At 29.9% G+C, this 24,432-nt stretch overlaps 2 protein-coding genes and 1 long non-coding RNA gene across 3 annotated transcripts; 2 read left to right on the top strand and 1 right to left on the bottom strand.

Annotated features, from left to right (window-relative positions):
- Positions 1-416: 416 nt before the first annotated feature.
- LOC139086589 (uncharacterized) lies at positions 417-885 on the top strand. Its single transcript, XR_011544036.1, has 2 exons — positions 417-556; positions 622-885. It is a non-coding gene; the product is annotated as an uncharacterized lncRNA (long non-coding RNA).
- Positions 886-1,978: 1,093 nt separating this feature from the next.
- On the bottom strand, positions 1,979-5,834 carry Start1 (Steroidogenic acute regulatory protein-like). The gene is made up of 5 exons (XM_070634146.1): positions 5,489-5,834; positions 5,334-5,418; positions 4,628-5,262; positions 2,991-3,248; positions 1,979-2,930 (listed from the first exon to the last, which is right to left on the bottom strand). Exons 2-5 carry the CDS (start codon positions 5,374-5,376, stop codon positions 2,175-2,177), a joined length of 1,692 nt encoding a protein of 563 aa, XP_070490247.1. The 5' UTR covers positions 5,377-5,418; positions 5,489-5,834; the 3' UTR covers positions 1,979-2,174.
- A 2,295-nt stretch (positions 5,835-8,129) lies between these two features.
- Ets98B (DNA-binding protein Ets98B) lies at positions 8,130-23,452 on the top strand. Its single transcript, XM_070634544.1, has 4 exons — positions 8,130-8,737; positions 20,503-21,462; positions 21,554-21,743; positions 21,819-23,452. Exons 1-4 carry the CDS (start codon positions 8,708-8,710, stop codon positions 22,262-22,264), a joined length of 1,626 nt encoding a protein of 541 aa, XP_070490645.1. The 5' UTR covers positions 8,130-8,707; the 3' UTR covers positions 22,265-23,452.
- The last annotated feature ends 980 nt before the right edge of the window (positions 23,453-24,432 follow it).

Below are 24,432 nucleotides of genomic sequence, written 5' to 3'. Positions count from 1 at the left end.
CATCATGACTTTAATCATCCGTTAAATCATCTTTTGTGCATGAGACCAAAAGTAAATTACAGTTGAACGCCTTCCAGCACTTCACATCACCTAGTTCAATTATGAGACATAAATTGAGTTAAGAAGCATCGAATTATTGCTTGGGGGAATCAATTTTTTTGTCCTTCATATGTAAGGCAATGTTTATAAGCACTCATATCTTATTTTTATTAGCAAATAATTTAATTATTGGGCAATGTAAATCTTATTATATAGCATAAAACATTGAGAATCATGCGCATAAAATTATAAAGTATATTCTTTCTTAAGGATATTCATTTAATATAAATATGAAGGAAAATGAACAGGAAATTATCAGTTTGCGGTTGCAAGTTAAACAAATAGATACCAACACAGTAAATATTTATTCATCCCAACAATTAAGTGATCATGTTGTCTATGAGATTGATTTGCTTTTTGGCATTCATTGTCTTGATGATCTCAACGAATGTCGATGCCGCATACAAAAAGCTCCCACTTAATGGTTCAATGTTCGGAAAGAGAGGAACATCAGTCGGTAAGACTATTCATAACTATTTCTTTATTTCTAATAATAATTGCAAATCTTTTTACATTCAATAGAATATGAGTCAACAGCACAAAAGACATTAGTTGCTTTATGTGATGTCTGCTCATCATACTTTGTCAATCAAGATGTTAACTACGTTCAATAATCCTAAAGATTTTAATCAACAATTGAAGACCTGGCGAATCAAACTTTTTGGCATCAAATGGAACTCTCTCGAAAATTTTATATTATTATTATTATTACTAGCATAGCATGCAGATCTTGAAAATGAAAATCACAAAAAAATAATAAAATAAAATAAATTTTTGAAAAAATAATTCTGAACTCTTTTGTTGCTCATCTGGATGATCAGAATGACATCCTTATCAATAATATTTATTTCAGATTATAGGTAGTTTCACCTTAGCATATAATGAACATACTCACCTAAATGAGTACTGCATTTGGTATTAGAAATTGACAAGCGGAATCCAGCGATAGGGACATCTGAAGGAGGCAATGGATCACAATTAATCTGTCCGGGTAACGAAATAAGTAATGTGTAGACTTACTTATCTACTTCCTTGGCTAGGGGCATTCCTGCGTTTAGAGAACATCTGTACAGCTCTATCTTTCGATAACTTCGAACAGTTCGGGACATTGAGAATTCAAGCGTCCTTCTCAACACATCCAATAAAGGAACTTTTCGGTCAGAATAATGAGTATAACTCAATCAATATAATTGGCCATACTCAATTTTGTGATTACTACTTGTCTGATCGGATCACAAAGAATTAGTCAAAGCAAAGTTTAAGAATACTGTAAATAGTGTGCAGCACGTGTGAGATATTCAAAAAATAACGTAGCCCATATAAGCAATTCAAAGCATATAAACCAAACGGTAAGTCAATGGCTGATTAAGAAATTGGAGCGGAAAGTTGCGAATGATCTTGTTTTGTACCCAGAATTTTGGATTTTTTTCGAAAAATCATAAGAAATTGAAGAAATTTTAATAATTTTGACCTCAAACTTGCTCCTTACTCCTGTCAACATTGCCACTAGAACAGTGCTGTCAAACGTTTCTATGTGCTACTGCATATGTTGGCAGACAACTGAAATCGCACCCAACATACGGTTCGTGGATTTCATAAAATTGGACGACACACAGTTTGGTCACCTAGTGAACATACTCATTGGTACCGTAAAATACTCATTGAGTATATGCTTGTTTGTTAAGGTAAATCTACTAAGAGTCAAAACAGAAGAAGGTGCAATTATATACTCAATTCAAAAATTATAGCAAAAATACTTTTTATACCAAATTTTATAGCAACAGACCTAACTCTCTTTTACTCCAAATTCTCACAAGACATACTCTCAACTGGATCTTAAGACAACAGACTCATAAATTATTGTTTATTTGAATTTTATTCACTTTTTTCGATTGCATCAATTGTAAAATTTATTAAATCAATAATCATACTTTAATTAATATCAAATCTATTGTAGAAAATTTTTGGAATTATAAGTATTATTAAACTGGAAGTAAAATATATAGAAAAATTAAGGTTTTTTATTATTCTAACAGGCATAATAAATAATAAAATTGAAATATTCATTCTCCATTTCAGGCACACTGATTTTTACTATTCTCGTCATTTAATTGCTGAACGCGTGACCGTAGGTGAACCATATAGTCAGTCATAAGAGAGGTAAATGCAGTATTAACCACATACTTTGGTAGACTTCCTTTCAAGTCGATGCACATGAGCCACTCAAAAATGCAATTTTCAGGCTCATTTGGTATATGTCTCATTGCCCAACATGAGACAAGATTATCGCCACGAATATATTTAGATGTTGGTGGATATAAAGCATAATCAATGCTCATTGCAGCACTTACAAATATGCAATTTTCTAAATTATCGACAGCATCAGCACTATCATTGTGTATTTCTGTTTGAGCATCAGAATATGGCTCATCATCCTCACTCACAATAATTTCTTTAGCTCCAAGGCTTTTACTTAAATGAAACGGTTCATTTGATTCATCATTATTTATTCCATTTATCACATTATCGACACTTGCAGACTTTTTTAGTGACTTCTCATTGACTACTTTGAATGCCTTTTTCCTATTCTCATTACTTTTATTGTGATTGTCATTATCCTCATCATCTGATGAATTTTCATTGTCACCATCTGACGAATGTGATTTAAATGAGAATTTTGATATTGATGAATTAATGTTATAATTATCAACAATTTGTGAATTCCTTATCAATTTCCAGCATCTTAAATTCACAAAATCACGACTCTTTACGAGTCCACCGCCTCCTGATGCACTGACACTGTATGCAATGTCGGTATTTGAATCTATTTTCTGTAAAATAATAAGATTGCATGAATAACTATCAATTTAAGTCAATTTTGATCTACTTACACGAATTATCTTTGATTCTAATAGCGTTGGATTCCAATTGGGGAAATTTTCAATGTTATAGAACAATTCTTGAAGCAATTTCTTTGGTGGATAATTGACTTTTCCCGACAATTTATAAACACGTCCGATTGTTGATCGTGTACATGTAGATATACTGTCTTTGGACCCTGTAACCTTTTCAACTTTCCAGTTACTTGATTCAAGTAATTCGTATGCTTTCTGCACTGTTTCAAGGCCTAAATGTTTAAATTCTTCATCCTATAGTAAAGAAAAAGATGAGATTAATGTAATTTAATTAATATAATCTTAATTAGAATTCCGGATGTGAAATGAAGCAGAAACCATTTGAAGTACTTTGAGATCCAGATTGTACTTATCGCACAAATTGCCTATTGTAAAAGAATTGAAGTACAGAACTGAGAGATTTGTTGAGGTATCATGTCCATTTTATAGGTAAATCGTTATGTTAATTATATTTAAAATTATTCACTCATTTCTCACCGTTGATATACTCTTGTCAACAACAATAAATTTTTCAGTGTGATGTAGCTTAAAGAATGACAATTTTTGGAGAAAATTCATCTTTAAGTGATATCCAGTGATATTTTAATACTTTTTATGTGATACAGTCGCGATCAAGATTCTTTTTTGAATTACAGATTAATATGAATATGCGATGAGATGCGATGTCAAATTGATACTAGTTGTCGAGTATTATTTTAATCTTCGTCAATTGATTCTCTCTTTTGGTCGTTTGTATTGTAATTTAATAAAATTAATAATTCTCGTCAACTTTTGATACACAAAAAATTTAAGTAAACATCGAAATTTTCACGAATTTTTAATATTTTTGCCTTTCCTTGATGTTATTTGGATAGCTGACGTAAGTTTTTGTATTACTTCATTTGATTTAGGATTAGTCACTTAGAATTTGTACACATTTAACTTAATTAAAATAATTTAGTCCAGAAATTCAAAAGAATAACAAAATTGAACGAAATTTTAACGAAGAGTTTTTTAAATGTTTAAAAACCGTTAAATTTTAAATTAATTTTGACCGTTGACACTTTTGACTGTATGTTGATGACTTAAAAGCTGTATTAAGTCCAAATATAGAGCACAAAATCAGAGAATTATATTACAACGCTCCTACTATATTCCGTATCTCTCACAAAACTAAGAAAATATTCTCATATCACTAAAATGCTACTGAACTTCTAACTCATTCAGTAAGACACATCAATCACGTGCATAATCCTAAATATTTAGTTTTTATGGTGTGAACTTAACTGATAAGAGCGTAAAAATAATTCCAATGCCGACCTCAGTCAATATTAATTTTCTTCACTTTTTGTTTTTAATAACATACACAGATCGCTCATAACAAAGGAAATAAAAGTAAATGACCGACTTACAGATATGTTTATCAACAGCAATTGCATGTTAAATATCAATTTCGAAATGTCACCTAAATTATGATCGCTTTGTTACTGAATGATTCACTTTGGACTGAACTAAGGTTTTAAGTTTCTATAATAATTAGGAAATTTGTGCGATATTTTTTGACAATCTTATCAGTTTCTGCTGTCGTTCTATGAACGATAAGGTCATTAATCGTTAATAGACATAAAATTTACCTCGTCATCAGATTCTGCGGGCGAGTAAAAATTACGGGAACTCTCAGGGCCTTGAACCATACCTCCAACTTGTAGAGAATTCAGAAAATGCGGAAGTAATGGAGTTCTTGAATCCGGTGTAGAATTATTAAGCATAGTTGATAATGTCCGTGAATATTCTTCTTGTGGTATCACGCGAGAGTCTAGGAACCAGCATTCAAACCAACTTATCACAAATGAACATATAATTAGTAAGACTTGAAACACAGGCTGATTTGAAGGCCATATAAAATAAAATACTTTAACGATTAAAAATCCACACGAAAGGGACGTTGTGAGAGCAATGATAATCCAGTGATTGATTTGTATCATTCCATAGAATAGTATTAATAATATAAATCTGATTGCAGCAGCACCGACGACATCAAATAATGACGTTTCAATATCGTAATGTAAGACTTGCTCATCAAGAGCTTTATAGATATTCTCGCCATTTATTACGACACAAATGACCCATAATAATCCAACAAACACTAAATCGAACGTAACGAACAGGCAGAAAAATCGTCTCACAACTGACATTCGATTCGATCCTGCTCCTGTAAATCCAGCAATGAAATCCTCACTATAGAAATTAATTGGTGCCTGAGTTGATCCTTGAATGAGAATTATTGAAAATTAATTAATAGAAAAATAATCCGTGAATAAGCAGATTTGTTGTGCTTACCATAATTGTAGTAGTTATTCATATTTCCGACGTGTGAAGCCATTTCAATAAATCAATTTTCTATTTTTTGCCTTAGCCGTGATCACTGCGATAAGAAAAAATTAGTCATTAAATGCACTTAATTCAAGATCCAGTCTTATCAGTCATTTACTTACCATTCAAATAAAATTCTTTGTTATAGAAAAATAATATTGTTTTTTGGATATAGATGCTGATTAAACGAGTAGAATGCGTGAAAAGAATGAAATCAGGATGAATAATATGAGAAAGAATAGACGAAAACTGATTCGAACAGCATTAGGCATTGTTTTATGTCATGTAAATCCTTAATATTATTTGATTTCTTAGCTCTTTGCTAGTTACTTTGAATGTAAGCGATGCTTTGAACACTTTAAAATATAATTAATTTAATTAGGAACAGAAACACGGTAAATTTAAGCTAATATTGCAATTTTTAATTTTATTTAAATTTTACGCTTTGTTATGAAAATTTTTGTTGTTGTGATGCAGTATTGGACATACTTTTTTGGTCCGCGGTACATTGGAATTACTCACTTTTTCCTGGCATCAAGCTTGTCCGCATCTGCAGTAAACAAACCGAGAGGATTGAAAAAAAAATTTCATCCCTTCGGAAAAATTCAAATTTTTCAAGCTTTCAAAAGCTTTTTAACGGTCAAAAAGATCTCAAGAAAAGCTCTAACATTTAATTAAACTACAATGTTGATGAAATAGATCTTGTTAGGCACGGCATACAATAATATTGGCGATTAATCATTTTTCGCTATTTCCTTTTCGCAATAAAATACCAAGAATTAACAAATAAAAGAACCAGTTAATAATAAAAAATCATTTAAACATGCTCAAATTGATCTAAAAATCTCATGGACATTCTATCTGATCTACAATTACATTCGTTGCCTGTACACTTTTCCCGTTTAAATTATTTATTTATATTTCTTTAGCGTAATTAAGGAAATTGAATGTGATCATTTTTGCATTGGCTGGAATTTTAATTGAGAATAATTTTGGTGGATTTTTTGCGTGATATTGGGTACTTAGTTAGGGAATGCAGATGAGTTGTTCCTTTAAATTGTTTATTACTTGACAATTTCACTTTTGAATGAATTAAAATTGACGAAAATAATTTCAAAAAACGTTCAGAAATCTTCGACTTCATTTCATTTCAGTTCAAATAAAATTTGAATTTTTCAAAAATGTAACGGTAAATTTCATTTTTGAACAAAATATACCAGAGGTCGAAGTCGTTGCGAAAAGTTCACTTCACTTCGCTAAAATTTCGATCGGTTTCAAGTCAGCTCGAGTGAACACGAAAAAAACGTGTTCACTTTAACCGAGGCGAAACCGAATCCGTTTTTTCGTGTTCACTTTAGTCGATGCGAAACCGAATTGATTTTTCGTGTTCACTTTAGTCGATGCGAAACCGAATTGATTTTTTGACTTCACTTTAGTCGACTCGAAACCGAGTCGATTCAAGTGAAGTGAAGTGAAGTCGAGTCAACTCGACTTCACTTCATTTCATAGAAAAAAATATTTTACCATAGAAAGTCATTTCTGATTGCGTTTGTGAAGTATATAATTTCATACAAAATTTTATCAAAAATCCTTTTTTTGCTCATTTTTGTAATGTAAAAAAACTTAAAAATATCTATTGAACAAGTATGATTTTATGTGAAACTACATGCAGCAGGACTATAGATTGCAGTCAAACCTCAGTTTCTTCATTATTTATCATAAATGAGTAAAAAAGGATTTTTGATAAAATTTTGTATGAAATTATATACTTCACAAACGCAATCAGAAATGACTTTCTATGGTAAAATATTTTTTTCTATGAAATGAAGTGAAGTCGAGTTGACTCGACTTCACTTCACTTCACTTGAATCGACTCGGTTTCGAGTCGACTAAAGTGAAGTCAAAAAAATCAATTCGGTTTCGCATCGACTAAAGTGAACACGAAAAAATCAATTCGGTTTCGCATCGACTAAAGTGAACACGAAAAAACGGATTCGGTTTCGCCTCGGTTAAAGTGAACACGTTTTTTTCGTGTTCACTCGAGCTGACTTGAAACCGATCGAAATTTTAGCGAAGTGAAGCGAAGTCATATCGACTTCACTTCACCAACTTCGACCTCTGAAATATTCTTCACATAAAACGTTCAGAAATCTTCAACTTCATCTCATTTTAGTTCAAATAAAATTTGAATTTTCAAAAAAATAACGGTTAATTTCCACGATCTTCTATCAAAACTAAAGATGCAAATTAAATTAGCAAATATTAAAATTGCTAGTCACGAAAATGCGCATTAGTCATCCACCTTTTTGCGACATTGTGCATATATATATTTTGACGAATTCAATTAATATCGTTTTGAAAAAAAAAAACAAGTTCTACAGCTTTTAATATAAAAAAATGTATCGAGATTGTCGTCCTTCATGTTTATATGAGATTTATCTTAGTGTTCGGCTTGTTTCTTAAGAAAGTTGCTGACTGACTTTGCAAATTGGCAGAATGACTGATGCTGGAATTTCGCATTGCTTAACTTTTAAGTAAAAAACTCTTAAATTATGCAAAAATAAATAAGTTAAAATTCCTAGAAACGAATGTAACTTTAAAGCTGTTTCCATTATATCATGCCTTAAAAGTATGCTTTTAACTTACATTTCATTTGATTCGTCGTTCATCGTATATACAGCAAGCTCATTTGTGTGCGTAAAAAGTGTTTTTTTGTAGCTCGCTCAACATTTTCAGCATCGAGAAACTTGCTGTGTGTTATTTGCAATTCGAAAGTCGTTGAGAGAACAGCTTATAAAAGAAATCTCGCAAAATAAATTAAAAATTCAACAAAAAATAAGGAATTTAAAAGAATTTAAAAAGTGAAAAATTTAAACTTTAAAAGAGGAAAATTTAATGAAAATAGTGTAAAATTTTCCCGTGAAAAACTTAATGAAAAGAGGAAATTTTCATCATCAAGAAAGTTTTTCGAGTGGTAGTAAATGAATAGTACAGATTCGAAAATCTCTTCATTGTGTTTGAAATCAAGTTATAGCTGAGATCTTCAAGTTTTTTTTTACTTCTTTGTCTCTCGAATCGTTTTTTTGAGAAGAAAAGTGTATTTATTTCATCATATAGTTGAGTGTACATACATAATATATATAAAAGAATCTCAAATAACAGAAAAGAAAAGTTAAGGTGACCACAAAACAAAAAGTACACATAGAGGAGAGGCTTTATGAAGAATTCTTATTAATATACAAACATCACACACTATACACAATATAAAAAAGAGTTTTTGTTCTTCCTCTCACATATTGGAACTTAAGAATAATAATTTGAAAATCAAATATTGTAAAAAAATGTTCTCGTCATCAGCATTCAAAGAGTTGGTAAGTAAATTGCTTTAGGCTTTTTTTCTGCTTATAATTAACATTAAATATGTACACAGGTGCATGTACATAGTATATGATGTGACAACGATCATGCCTAGAAATGCTCCCTTGAGTACAAATTGCGTTGTTTTTAATATTTTGTTATTTCTTTCATTTTGCAACTTAAGCCTTTTATTTTTTGAATAAACAAAGAGATTAGCTGGTTTTTATTGCAAAAATAAACATCCAGTTATTCAAGTTATGGATATTTTTGTTGAAAATTGAAATTTGATGAAAATCTTTTCTGGATGTTTGAATTTTAGATAAATTTGGTTAGATTAGAACTTTTTATAAATTTTGATTAAATTTCAAAGTATTTTAAGATTAAATTAACTAAATGATAAAGAATAAAATAATTATTAACCAATAATAAAGATCCAGTTCAAAAGATTGTCTAAATTTTGCTAATTTTAACAAAACAATCAAAAATTTTCAAACTTTCAAGGTTTTCTGGATCTTTCAACTTTTTCAGGAAATTTAAAATGCGTCACCATCTTTAATTACACTGAAAAGCATGATTTTGTCACATCCATATACAATATTTTACAAAATATGAAAGTTATTTGTCAACAAATTGAAATACCGAACATAATTCTTCACTGGATGTTTTAAAATATCCAAAAAATTCAAAAAAATAGTCAAATACTTAAACAGACAATGAGCATGCTCACCTAAATGAGCTTACTTATGATAAAAACAATCAATATCTTTAGCAATATATCATGAATCATTCAAGGCTTTGTCCAATACAAATTGATGAGAATCCAAAGGAATTCTTCGAAGTATCTAACTCGACAAATCTCGAAATCGAGACTGAGAAGTCTTGATATTAATATCGAGGACGCTTACCATGTAGCCATTTCAAAGCCATTTCCATGTATGTCAACTTAGGTATTCGTATCATCTAATATCCAAAAACCTCAAAAACCTGCAAACTTAAGATATATTCCGTCCAAAATCATCACAAGGGTCTTGCATTGCAAATTCTAGGAACGCAAAAAAAGCTCCGTTAAGTTTCTTTCCACTTCTAACTAGAATTAATAATTTCCATTTTGCATGGATGACAAAGCAAGGAGAATATTAATATTTATTTCAAATAGAATATGAAAAGAAGTTGTTTGAAATGTATTAAAGATCAAGAAATCTAGATAAACCTGTCATGTCGCCACAAAGCTCGTAATAAATTGCTCAATCGTCACAATATTATTCTAAATACACAAAAAAGTTTTGCTGTTGCTGAATATTTTTGTGTTTCACTCTCCACTAATGCCACAGTTGGGGATATTATACATATATACACGAAAAAAACGATCGTGTGGGCTTTCTGCTTCTTCGAGAGATTTTAACTGCTTTTAGATGATATTATAGGGATTATAAATCATATTAATTTATGCTAATTTTATTCGTTCAATTTTTTTTCGAGTCACTTAATTAACAAACACAGAAAAGAATTGTGTTTTGTTTATTTCTGATGAAACTTTGGAACCAATCTTGTAACTTCCACTTTTTCTGCAAGGACTTAGTTAAATCTGATGGATTAAATTTAATCCGATGGGTTAAAGTAACTCTTGTTTTGCTAAACATTCAGATCAGCTATTATCCATGGCTGCTTTCATTTGACATCTAAACCTGGCTCTATCATAGACTGCCCTTTGTCAATAGCCATTACCAAGTGCTACACTGTCTCTATCAACAACCCACTTCCATTAACACTAATCCGTCGGATTAAAAACAGAAAATTCCGATTTAAACTCAATTTCTACCCAAATCTCACTCAAGGGCCTTACTGAACTCAATTTATATAAATATTTTGAAAAACAAGCATGTTCATATACATGTAGTAGCCACTTAATGAGTTCAAAGATCATTCAGAAACATGTAGGCAAAAAAATGTCTTCGATGCAAAACGAGAGGTAGCACATTCTGCTGAATTCATTATCATTATTATGTACACAAAAATAAATTAAATATGCAAGCTCATTGGACGGTATTGCTGAGCTGATTTTCGTCAATCTATGAACTTAATTTTTATGGGCCATACGAATCAATAAACATAAAGCGAGGCAGTCTCGCGAGTAAAATTAGGAATATCACTTTCTTCTTATCAGTAGACTGTACATATACCGAGCATTATGATGTCACAGTAATTTGGATTTTGATAACCCGAGTGGAGGAATCGATAGGGGGGACATGAGATTCATAGACGCTTATATTTATTGCTTTCATAGAGATAAGAAATTGTCAGGCCACTTTTTCGGAGATTAGTGTTGATTATGATTAGCATGAACCTACTAGAAATATGGATCAGCACGTGATTTGCTGAAATTGAGGCTTTTGACTTAATTTGAGGTTAATTTTTAAAATTTTTGAGGTTATGTTTACTATAAATTCTAATTTCTGGTATGTTACTCATGGATTCACTTTCGTAATCTAATGACCATAAAATTCACAATTTTGATCCTAAATCCCCAAAAAATCAAAAACATAACCTCAAAAACAAAAATTCTAACCTCAAAATTCCCAAAAACCCCAAGAAAAACTGTCTAATTAATAAAGTCAACATATCTAGCACAAATACTGATTCTCCCTGCAATAACTTTTTTTTATCGTATTTCACACACTAAATTATCTTATTGACGTCATTCGCGATGATCGCAGAGCAAAATCATTGTTCTCCGTTAATTAAAAATACACAAAAAAAAAAATTGGCAATTCGATTTCAAATTCATTCATAATATTTATTATTGCTGTAAATGTATGCTGATTATGAGTTGAAATAACGTCAATTGCACGCTAATTGACCATTAGAGTGAATTTATCATGCAAAGTTATGCAATTGAAGCTTCTGAAAATGGGCCAGAAAAGGCAATGAAGTAAGAAAAAAGTTATTAACTTGATGTGAGGCAACATATAGGGAAAAACCCCGAGTCGCAAACATCACGAAATGTTAAACTTCTTGACTCATAGACTTATAACAATAAGAAATATTTTCTTGTAATATCATGTTTAGCGCTAAATCATGATGCAATTCACTTTCTACTGAGATTCAATATACAAAAAGGTTTTTAATACCTATACAATGATCTTTTCCATTAAAAGTTCTTCGTTCATCGTTTTCTTGCTTGCTTACTGCTGTAGCCTGTCTTCTCTCCTCAATACATTTATGTTTATCCATTCCATTTCATTTCGCTTTTTTAACAACCAACAGCAGAAATCGATTTAACAACGCACGTAACAGATACATGTAAATTTTTATTAATTTTGAACTTGGCGAGGAGCGCATTTCTTGGAATAGTTTGGATTTGTTTTGATATTGTAACTGTTTTGAAAGTTTTTAAAGTCAACGATATTTCAAATTTTGCTCAGAATTTCTACAGCAATACTTTAAAATCTAGTCTAAATTTGTAAAATCTGAATAAAATGCTTTTAAAACATAAAAACTTAATCCACAACTTGATTAAAGTATGAATACAAAGGTACTTGACATATTGCAGCAGCCAACACAAAGAAATTGTTCTTAATTTGGACAGAATATCTGAAAATATCTAGAAAAAGCTTTGCTTTAAATAAAAGTACTAGATTCAAAAAATGTAGAAATTTCAAAACTGCTAAGACCGTTATAATCAATAATTGATCAATTTTAGTCCATAATGTCCATTTTGCATTCCAATTCGACTTAGTTCTGTTATCAAACCAAAAAATGTATTTCACCATCCACAAAAGCATAATATCAAAGTCAATGCACATAAAAATTGAATAACTTCCCCAAACTGATCATATAACAATACCTGCCATGAAAATATTGGTCAAAAAAACAAGAGCTATAGGTTTTATTTATAAGTTGTGTAATGCTACTGTATGCTTAAAGAAAGGAAAATTTCCGAAGGCTAAATGATTCATATTCCTTATTCCTATATATTTTTCCATGTAAATTAAAGCAAAGTATTGCAAATAATAAAATGCCAACAGAAATCGAAAACTGAATGTTGACAAGTTGCATAAGTCATCAGTTTACAATTGTCCCCACAACTCTAGAGCTAACACACGAAACTCTCTGTAGATGCTTAATATATGGCAAATAGCAAGTGAATGAGAAAAATCTTATAGTTGGAAGCAATGACGTCAGCCATCAACTATGCTAGCATTTACACGAGCGAAACAATGTATCAAGTGAGTTTGAGATGACAATTCTTAACTCTGTTGTTACTGATTGTCTCCATCCACGACCATCTTTATTTCGCTTAATTTTGCTGACTTGCACATATTTAAATTTCATCTTTGGATGAAATCGATCATTTCACAATCGCTTGACCATTTTTATTTTATTATCTGTTGTCGTGGTCGGTCGGTCGTCGCCGTCGCTGCCGTGTTGTTCATTTTTTTCAAAGAAATGAAAAGGCCTTCAAGTGTGCGAATGGAAGAGAAGAAGGAGAAATGTGAAATTTCACTTTTCTGCTGTCGTCAGTGTGGTTTGGCTATATACTTAAGATATAAATAAAATAAAAAAATATATTATATGCGCATACCTTGGGTTATGGCTGACTGTAATATTAATAACAGCAGATGGCGATATATTGGCGATAAATGAAAAACAAAATAACACAAAAAAGCAAAACAAAATGATGAAAAATTTGATTATTTCTGCCTGAATCTCGATAGTCTCCAGACTTTGATCAGTTTTCAATATAAATTAGCACAATTCTGATATTTATAATATTCTTTATCAAGATCTATTCTCTCATTGTTTGCTTCCACATCTCTTCCAAGAAAACGATAATTAATTGCTGATATTAAGCTTTTTTTTCATCAGAATATTAATTCTGGATCTTTTTGAATATTCAAACAAGCTATTACAAATAAGTAACATTCTCATAATAATTGAGATTATTGTAAAATAATAAAAATATTTGAATATTCATCTAAATAATATTGATGATAAGACAATGCCATTGCTCTAAATACTGATCGATCATTGATCACAGTACAAAAATCATATCAAATGAAAGTTTATTAGTTAATGTAACTCGCTTGACTACATTAGACGTGTCGATTTATTGTCTTTTTTAGAAAATTAGTTGGTTGTTTTGGAATTTGCTACATATATATTTTCATCATCATGTTTAAACATGATACTAGCATATACTTGTTTGAGCGGTAGAAAGACTTCAATGCTTAATGATTTAAAGTGTAGCTTGTAATGGTAATAGCTTTGTAAAATATGTTTAAGAGTAATTAAATAGGTGATAGAGAAGCTTGCTTAGCTAGTAATGATGATCAGAACGAAAAGATAAATGCAGTTTCTAATTAATTTGCTAAATAAAACTTGTAATTTGTTTAAAATGTAGAATTTGACCTAAAATATGAATACAATGTTCAAAAATGTATAAATGTTGAAAATACGTACGTAGCATTCAAAATACGTACGTAATATTCAAAATACGTACGTAATTTGAACATTTTTACATAAAATTATTCAATAATTTATCAAAAGCGACAATCTAAGCTAAAATATCAATTTATTGACATAATAGTCAGCATAACATTCCCATGCCTATTCAAATACCGAAACAAACGCTTTCAAAAATCTAAATTAAATACAATTAACTCAAACTACAAAGCAATCTGTAGCGAAAAAATTCAATAAACTTCTTTAGTAAACAAAAAAAGCTAAGAGTTGATCTCGGGATGGAAGAGAGAGAGAAGGGTAGATATATACATATATACATATAAAGAGTGAGAATATTAAATTACTACCTTTTATAAATGTTGAGACATGAAGAAGAAGAAGAAGAAGAAGTTGTATGAAACTGGAAAAAAACCTGACAGCCTTGAAGTTGATTATGACTATATATTTCGATTATTATTACTCTTTTTTCTGCATATTCAAATGTATTTGTATATCTTCGGGCACATCAGAATAACAAGCGAAAATTTCCATCTACGGTGCTTTTGCTTCACATTTTTCATGTCTGTGCCTGTCTGAGCTGATGAAAAATCAAGATTTCATCCCTGGATTATATCTACTATTGACTTCGTGTTGTTTTTTCTCTTTTTTTGTAGATATTTAATTTAAATATCGTTTTCATTTTTGCCTACCCATAACATTTATACATTTAAAGCACATACAGTAATATGTAAAGCATATTATACACTCCTTACCTTATTGAAATCTTTTTAGCACATTTTTTTGCTTAACATTTAATGTGACTTGTAGTTATTCTTATTGACTGGACAGCTGGATAGGTTGGGTGTGGTGATCATAAGCTTATTAATTTCAATTTAGATCTAGAATCGATTGTTGATCTAATTAAAAACTAGTTTGGAAGAATTTCTCCTTGAATATGACAGAACAATGAAGGAAACTGGAATATTGCTGCATTTATTGGACTACCTTGATTCAATTTGCGATATCAACGGTTCAAAGTATAGAAATATATACAAAGACAAAATTAGAAAGGCCGAAAAGCTTAAAATACTCGCAAATCTGGAAGAATATGCAAATTTGCATACCTAACCTCAAAAATGCAACTAGAACATCAAACCAGATTCTAAAGCCTTCGAGATTAAGAAACAACCTTGAGAAAAAAAAACTTTCTGGATATGCCAGTCAGTGAAAATGTTTGTAAACAGACAAATTTATTGCCATGTTTAAAAATGCGCTGGTATCAACAATTTTATTGGCAATGGCGACCGTACAACTAGATTTCTCTCTTTTTATTATATTCATTTCCATTTTAATTGTATTGTGCATGGACTCAACTTAAGTAGTAAATTGGAATTTTAAGTTTTTTTTTGTTAAATCAGTTTCTGCTACTTATTTTTATGTAAATTAATTATACTTGCTGTCTTTACTTATTGCCTTAAACATCAGCTCGTGTGCATGCAAAAAAACAATTTTACATCACGTTCTACCTCGCCTTTTTCTTTTCATCCAGAATTGTATCGTTGCCATTTTTTATTGCTCGGAATAAATTAAACGCTTGACTTTTGGATCATGTAAAGTCTTTATTCTAATTCAGAACTTATAAATGGGTAAATTGAAACTTTTATTGTTTTAAAACTTGACTGAAGATAGAAAGTTACCCAAAAAAAGCTCTCGGTCGTGTGTAAATATCTTTCACATGCCAAAAATAAATAAATTTTTATACAAATAAATGTCAATGGATTGTGATATTTGTCCTGTGTATGGGGAGAATCGAACTTTGATCGATGAATAAAAGTGAGAGTTGATACATCGAGATGTGATTCAATATTTGTCCGATGCAATGACCAGAATGAGACGCGATGCTTGACATCAAAAAAATGATTTTCAAGTGTTTAATGTCAGATTAATGTAGCGTTGCTGATTAATGTTAATTGACGATGGAATTTTGTGTTGACATTTCGTTGTAGGTTTTTAAAAGTTATTAACCGTCAATTTTGATTTAAAATTTAACTGATTTTATAAATTTAAATTTTTCGTTAAAAATCACATTTTTTTCGTTAAAAAAATCACATTTTTTCAATTCATAAAAAAAGTCATCAATTTTAACTTTAATTAAACATTAAATCACGATCTACTAGCTATCAACTATTATTTATAGCATGATACAGTGTCAAATCATCTGGAATTCCCAACGAATTTGCAAATTTCGCAGGCATTGTCGTCACACGATTGAAAACATCAGAATTTGCAAATCATTTAATTCAAAAAATTGTTAACAACTTGTAAAACATACAGCTAGTCTCTTTCAAATAATAAATTGTACATCTTTTAATAAGAATTAAAATGAAGGCGTACTTGATCCGAATACATAATCGATTTTAATGAAATTTTCATTGTGCTGATTGATCTCTGTAATTCTTTTTGGGTAAATCCCAAATTGAAATTAAAGATTAAAGTTTAATGGCCATAGTGTCTGATTGGATTCACTCGTTAGAACAATTAATGAATTGTTGCTAATCGAATAAGTTAGTCACATTTCTTATTTTGCCTGCAAAGAAATGATTAGCATTCAAAAAGTTTACTCGTAATATGAATTGAGAATGAATGAGTCAAGTGCGAGCAATAACTGAATATAAAGGAAACATTGCACTATGGGCCAGAAATGAATTTTTTTCTAAAAATTATTTTCTTGGCTTTTTTGATAGTGTCTATTTTGTTCTATATAACGGTAGTCAAAAAAATTTCAAGTCGTTACCTTGTGGGAGATATGGCATTTTGAAGTTAGTAAGTCGACTATTTTCATGTATCATTAAAATTGATCTCACCGATTACTGTATTGATGAATCTTTTTGAAACTTTTTTTGTTTATTAGCTTAATATAGATACTTAATTTTGAGATATAAAAAATTTTCCCAGGTATCGGATTATTATGTGAAAAACTTGATTTTTCTTGAAAACCACGTGGTCACAATACTTCCGTTTGTCTAGCTCATTCCTAGTGGAATTTTATATTCTTAATTGTTCTTTATATTAAAGATAATATAATAATCTCCAACTTTTGTGAACATATTGTATAGTTTTGTCCAAGTCCTGATAGTGAAAAAATAGCTTTTTCCAAAAAAATCTTCAATTTTTCGACAAAAATCGTTCTAGCGCTTCAGGGCTATAGATGGTAGTGGAATTTTATTTCGGATTTTGAAAGCTCTCTGTTACTACTATAAAACAAAGCAATAAAACAAGAGTGCGTTCTCTTGGCAAAAGGCACTTTTTGGCTCCGAAAGTCACATGTCACGCACTCCTCATATAGAAAAAAATTCATAAAAATTTTAGATCTTATTAAAATTTACTATTTATAGTCTAGATTGATATATCTATTCAATACGCATATTTTGAGTATAAATATGTTATGGTTTGGTCCAGTTTTATGGGCAAAATTTCAAAATTTCGATTTTCACTAAAATTTTGAGAAAAAAATAACTTTTTTTATCAAACTCAATGAAACTTGTTCAAATTTTTTTAAAAGCTGTATATTTATGTGTATAATAACTTTTGTTCAGCAACTTTTCATAAATATTTGATTTCAAGCCTGAAATTTCGAAAAAACTTAAAAATACCCTAATTTTTGGGTATTTTTTGAACAAATCTTACGAAATCTTATCAAGTATCAATTTTTAACAAGAGATTATTGACTAACATTATATTTTCGAGGATGATCTTTCATTTTCCGATGAGAAACTCATAGGTTTTCATATAAAAATCTTCTAAAAAATGACTTTAAGTAGTTTGAGCAAGGAGATCAAAATTTTCAAATTCACTTTTCCATAGCTAAAACTGTTCAGATGACTTTAAAACTTTCTGAATTCATTTATTATTGAAGAATTAACTGATTTATTACTAGTTTTGGTAGTAATAACAGCTATTCCATCAGATTTTAGTGATTTTAGCAATTTAAACGTACCAAATAATTTTTTTTAATCTGACAATCTTAGTTCTACTCAAGATGCACTGCAATTCTCAAATTTCTTTTTTAAGATCATTTTTGACTAAATTTTGCTCTAGTTCCATAAAAGTGTAGCCACAAGAATTCTTCAAAAAGCATTAAAAAGCATGATTGAACAATTGATTCATTTTGAGTTTTTTATGATCACTAAATCTTGGTTTTGTTTTAACATTTTTACATTTTAATAACTTTTGGCACAACCAGATTGATAACAGACACTAAATATAAACAAATTAATAATTAAAACTAACAAAAATCGTGATTTACACGATCCTAAATTTTTTGGAAATTTTCGATTGTTTAGTCACTAAAATCTAATGGAATAGCTGTTATTACTACCAAAACTAGTAATAAATCAGTTAATTCTTCAATAATAAATGAATTCAGAAAGTTTTAAAGTCATCTGAATAGTTTTAGCTATGGAAAAGTGAATTTGAAAATTTTGATCTCCTTGCTCGAACTACTTAAAGTCATTTTTTAGAAGATTTTTATATGAAAACCTATGAGTTTCTCATCGGAAAATGAAAGATCATCCTCGAAAATATAAAGTTAGTCAATAATCTCTTGTTAAAAATTGATACTTGATAAGATTTCGTAAGATTTGTTCAAAAAATACCCAAAAATTAGGGTATTTTTAAGTTTTTTCAAAATTTCAGGCCAAAAATCAAATATTTATGAGAAGTTGCTGAACAAAAGTTGTTATACACATAAAAATACAGCTTTTAAAAAAAATTTGAACAAGTTTCATTGAGTTCGAGAAAAAAGTTATTTTTTTCTCAAAAATTTTAGTAAAAATCGAAATTTTGAAATTTTGCCCATAAAACTGGACCAAACCATGACATATTTATACTCAAAATATGCGTATTGAATAGATCTATCAATCTAGACTATAAATAGTAAATTTTAATAAGATCTAAAATTTTTATGAATTTTTTTCTATATGAGGAGTGCGTGACATGTGACTTTCAGAGCCAAAAAAGTGCCTTTTGCCAAGAGAACGCACTCTTGTTTTATTGCTTTGTTTTATAGTAGTAACAGAGAGCTTTCAAAATCCGAAATAAAATTCCACTACCATCTATAGCCCTGAAGCGCTAGAACGATTTTTGTCGAAAAATTGAAGTTTTTTTGGGAAAAAGCTATTTTTTCACTATCAGGACTTGGACAAAACTATACAATATGTTCACAAAAGTTGGAGATTATTATATTATCTTTAATATAAAGAACAATTAAGAATATAAAATTCCACTAGGAATGAGCTAGACAAACGGAAGTATTGTGACCACGTGGTTTTCAAGAAAAATCAAGTTTTTCACATAATTTTCTGATGCTTGAGAAATTTTTTTATATCTCAAAATTAAGGACCTATATTAAGCTAATAAACAAAAAAAGTTTCAAAAAGATTCATCAATACAGTAATCGGTGAGATCAATTTTAATGATACATGAAAATAGTCGACTTACTAACTTCAAAATGCCATATCTCCCACAAGGTAACGACTTGAAATTTTTTTTGACTACCGTTATATAGAACAAAATAGACACTATCAAAAAAGCCAAGAAAATAATTTTTAGAAAAAAAATTCATTTCTGGCCCATAGTGCATTGAGAATTTTCTAATCAAAAGTATATTTACTGTGGGGGAGACAAGACAGCATAAAATCGCTAGACATAACAAAAACGTACATATAAAGAGAGTGAGAATTAAAATAAAAATTACTATTTCGTGGCTTGTGTATATTTTATATTGGCAATAAAGTCAGATTAAGTCATAACTAGAATTTTAAAAACTTTACACTACTCCGCGCCTCATCAACATTCTTTTTCTCGTTTTTCAAATCGAGACGACGATCTTGTTCGCTCTCTTACTTCGCATAGAGCTCGTTTGTCTTTTGCAAACGTTTTAGTTTTTTTATTTCTGTGTCTTCGCACATTTTCATATATATTTTTTTAAGAAAATTAAGTTCAGATCTAAATGTTGTTTTGAGCAGCATAGAAGTGTCTTTTTTAAAATTCTAAATACATTTTCGAGACGGAACAATAATAATTCTGTTTATACTGAAAAGTCTATAAAGCTTATCACAATATAATATAGTGACATTTTTGTGAGGATTAGTTTTCGGTATTTCTTCTTTTTGTCGGCCATAACTTACCAATAATAGTAACAATATCTTTTTTGATGTGACAAACAGTGTGTGTGGTCGGTGTACGATTGTAACTTTATTTTTTACTCACGATAGTAAATTCTAATCAAAAAAAATATTTTTATTCCTTTTTATTTGCATATTTTCAACAACAATAGTCACAGAACAACATTAGTTTGTATCAACAACAAACGATATACGACTTGAATTCACTTCTTGTCGATCCAACATCATCAACATACGGCATTGATAATTTTGATTTGTCACTTCTTGGTAGTGATTATCATCAATTTGATAACTATCAGCAATTAAAACTTGACGATATTAATTTGTCATCAGATGCCGAAAGAAATAATCTAGCATTGTCAATTGAAATTGATAACAATAATAGTTATCAGTCACCCGCATACCCCACGCCAATCACTCAATTAAAGCAAGAAGATCCGCTTGATTGGAATCAACAATCATATTATTTAAACTCGACATCATTAATATCACCAATCAGTCCCGCAACAACTATCTACAGTTCACCATCTCCTTGTCCAACATTTGATCAAGTCATTAAGCAGGAGAATCATATTAATTTACCACCATCACCACCAGATTCAAATGGTGTTCCTTCTCCACAGAGCATCCATCATTGTGAAAACTTCAAAATTGAGCAGTTTGACGATTCTTACCAAACGGCTTTAAGCCCATCAACCGGTGAAAGCTTCATCGATATCAATTATTATTTGGAGAATCGTGATCAGAAGCCACAACAAGATCATCAAGTTCTTCGTGGATTCTTACAAGATACAACATTTCAACGTAAACATAACCTCAAACCACTCCCGCTGGAGAATCTTTTCGGTGGATTAAGTCAACGCGGCGACATTGAGCCCGTCATATCGCTCGCACTTCAACATGCCAAACAGGAGGTCCAAGCTACGTGCAATGCATTGAAAATCTCACCAAATCCACATGAATGGACAGAATCACAAGTTCAATTGTGGATTAACTCAACAATCAAGCAGTTTAAATTGGAATCATTACCAAAGTGTGAAATACTTTTTCCAGAAAATGGACAAATGTTGGCAATGTTAAGTGACGAGGAATTTATCAAACGTGCACCCCAAGTAAGTTTATTTTGGCAATGCGTCATATTTATCAAATAAAATTAATTTAACGCTGATAACAAATTAACATGATTGTTATACATATATTTAGATTGGAAGTATATTGCATGCGCAACTTGAAATTTGGAAGGCAGCATATGTTGACATATCAGCAAACGATAACAGTAATTCATTGACGTCAGTTGCTGGCACATCATCAGCTGTACCAACAATGAGTAATTCATTATCACAAACGTCAATTTGGAACCAGATGTTGAATGACGATTCTGATGCTAGCGATGGTATGTTTTGCTTGATTTAATGCTTATTATTTGATATACACTAAACTAACAATGAAATACTTTCAATTGATCTAGATGATGACTCAGAAATTGGAATGGAGATTGACATGCAGTCATCGCCAGTAAATAAATCAGATGTCGACATCGTAGAAACTCCAGCTGTAAAAACACCAACAACAAAACCGGCAAAGACGCCAAAGAAACATCATACACACTTACAAAAGAAAGGCAGCGGTACTCAATCATCCCACATACATTTATGGCAATTCTTAAAGGAATTATTGGCATCACCACAAACACATGGAACGGCAATCCGTTGGTTGGACAGATATAAAGGTATTTTCAAGATTGAGGATTCAGTTAGGGTCGCTCGTCTTTGGGGTACAAGAAAAAATCGTCCAGCCATGAATTACGATAAACTTTCACGATCAATTCGACAATATTACAAAAAAGGTATCATGAAGAAAACAGAGCGATCGCAACGTTTAGTTTACCAATTTTGCCATCCATATTCTTTATAATTTATTCAATTTTCATTTTTTATTCCATTCCAATATTTTTATTTTTTGCAATGTTGCCAATTAGTTTACTAAGATTTTAAATTTAATTTAATTTCTCTCACACTACATTCCATGTTAAGTTTTAAGCATATGTGCGCGCGTGATTGAATGATTGAGATTATTGATATTTCTTTATTAAGTTCAAATATTTTTGTCGCTAAGACAATGTTAGATTCCATGATCTTTCACACATGTATTTTTATATTCATCTCTTCTATTTCTCATGCAAGAAATTAGACGTGTATTGTTTAACAACTAATTATATAGCGATCGTCAAACGGCATTAGTATGATGTCATTGTCGATAATTAGTCGTTAGGTTTTGTCGTATTTTTATCTTTTTTATAATCGTAACCTCCCCCCCGTACATGCATAATTATTATTATTACTGTCGTTCTTGAGAAGGTAATTTCTCAACGAAAAAAAAAATATTCAAAAAAAGTGAAAAATTCACAAAACTTTCAACGTAAATGAAAGATGAATTTTTCAAGTAAATGAACAATAACATCCAGAATATAAAGCAACGAGAGCAATAAGAGAATCAGACGGTTCTTAATATTGTTTAAAGTTACCGAGCTTAGTAGACGGCCATTTATTTTTCGCCACATTCGCAAGTGTTTCTCTTGTATTCCTTCTTTTTTTATCGTCGAACTCTTATGTTGGTCTCTAGAATGCGGATACGCACGAGAATATTTTTTTTTTTTTTTCAATATATTATTATTAATATTGTTTTCGTCCAAAACTTTTGCTAGTTTTTTGGATAAAGACGAAGAAGAAATAAAAAAAACTCGTTTGTGCCCCGTGCGCTCACTCGATCAACATTGACAGACGATAAAATAATATTAAGGAAATGAAACACGACCCGATGGCGATATAGAATGTGTATCGAAACGTATCGGTAATATTTTGTCCCATATATCTATGATATATTTTTATCAAAGTAAGTTCTATGAACAAATTAATTTGTAATTGAAAGAATATTATTGTATAAGCTTTTATACTGCATGCAAATAAGGATTTATTCATTATTAATTTTTAATATTATTTCAATAAAATTCATTTAAAAAAAATCAGAAAATTGCTTCAATCAAGACTAGTTTTGGTCTAAGTACTCTCGATACAGGTTTTTAAAGTTAAAAGCTTTTTTAGAGAATTTCAAATTTAAATTTAATTTTCAAAATTTAAAATAAACTTAAAATTTGTAATTTCTTTTTTCAATTTAAATTTTTAAATTCAAAAAAATTGATTTAAAATGAAAAGTTATCAAAATTTAAATTGAAAAAAGAATTTTAAATATTGTTATAAATTCAAATTTTTGAATTAAAATAAAAAAGTAATTAAAATTCAAAATTCATTTTTTCAATTTAAATTGCAATAAATTCAAATTTTTGAACTGAAATTTAAAATTAAAAAGCTATCAAAATTCAAATTTTGAAATTTAAGCAATTTTTAAAGAGAGCACTTAGATTTAAATATCATAAAAAGTCGGTGATTGTTTACAAAATTTATAATTTTTTGTGTTAATTAAACTACATTCTTATTATCAGTAGCGATAATTTTATGATTTAAGCATTTTTCGAATAAATAAAATAAATAGAACTAAGTCAAGTCAATGTAATTTTGTGATTTCAAAAAGAAAATTTTCCAAATTGCGCAATTTTGAAGTCATGAAAATTAAAATTAAATTAAATTTTATAAAATCAGAATTTGAAATATGTGCCTAAGTAAGCATAATAGTGATAGGGTTGGCTTTTGTTTTGAACTGACGAGTTTAATAATAGAGTGCTCATTTTCTGACTACTAAGGCACATGTTCAGTAAAGTAGAAAGTTCATAAATTTTTTTCCCATCAACCCGTACCCAAAAAATCTATGGACCTTCCAATTTTGATTTTATTAAATTGAATAAAAAGTTGTACAAAACTCTGCAATTCACCATAATTTTATTAAATCGGTACCAAAATAAATATGAGGAATTTCAAAGTTTTATCAAAGCAAACAATTCAGGCACGTTTTTTCAATTTTCATTCATTGAAAGTCGAATTAAGCCTGCTGATTTGTTAAAATGTATTTTTTAAACTTTTAAAAATATTTTTGGATAGAAAGGAAGAAGAAAAAAATTGTTTTAAGCT

Source organism: Chironomus tepperi, unplaced genomic scaffold (genome assembly GCF_022539635.2).
Source record: "Chironomus tepperi strain 1889 unplaced genomic scaffold, CSIRO-AGI_Ctep_v1 contig_9, whole genome shotgun sequence".
In the NCBI taxonomy this organism is placed as follows: domain Eukaryota; kingdom Metazoa; phylum Arthropoda; class Insecta; order Diptera; family Chironomidae; genus Chironomus; species Chironomus tepperi.
The sequence above is the reverse complement of the archived record's forward strand: the minus strand, read 5'-3'. Positions and strand labels throughout refer to the sequence as shown.

What these genes read in the sequence shown, in the direction of transcription:
- Start1 (XM_070634146.1), bottom strand. Translation starts at nt 5,376, where the DNA reads ATGGCTTCACACGTCGGAAATATGAATAACTACTACAATTATG. An exon ending in CCGCAGAATCTGATGACGAG is followed by an intron (nt 3,249 to 4,627) that starts GTAAATTTTATG and finishes TCTTTACTATAG; the next exon opens with GATGAAGAATTTAAACATTT. An exon ending in TAGAATCAAAGATAATTCGT is followed by an intron (nt 2,931 to 2,990) that starts GTAAGTAGATCA and finishes ATTATTTTACAG; the next exon opens with AAAATAGATTCAAATACCGA.
- Ets98B (XM_070634544.1), top strand. Translation starts at nt 8,708, where the DNA reads ATGTTCTCGTCATCAGCATTCAAAGAGTTG. An exon ending in TTATCAAACGTGCACCCCAA is followed by an intron (nt 21,463 to 21,553) that starts GTAAGTTTATTT and finishes ACATATATTTAG; the next exon opens with ATTGGAAGTATATTGCATGC. An exon ending in CGATTCTGATGCTAGCGATG is followed by an intron (nt 21,744 to 21,818) that starts GTATGTTTTGCT and finishes CAATTGATCTAG; the next exon opens with ATGATGACTCAGAAATTGGA.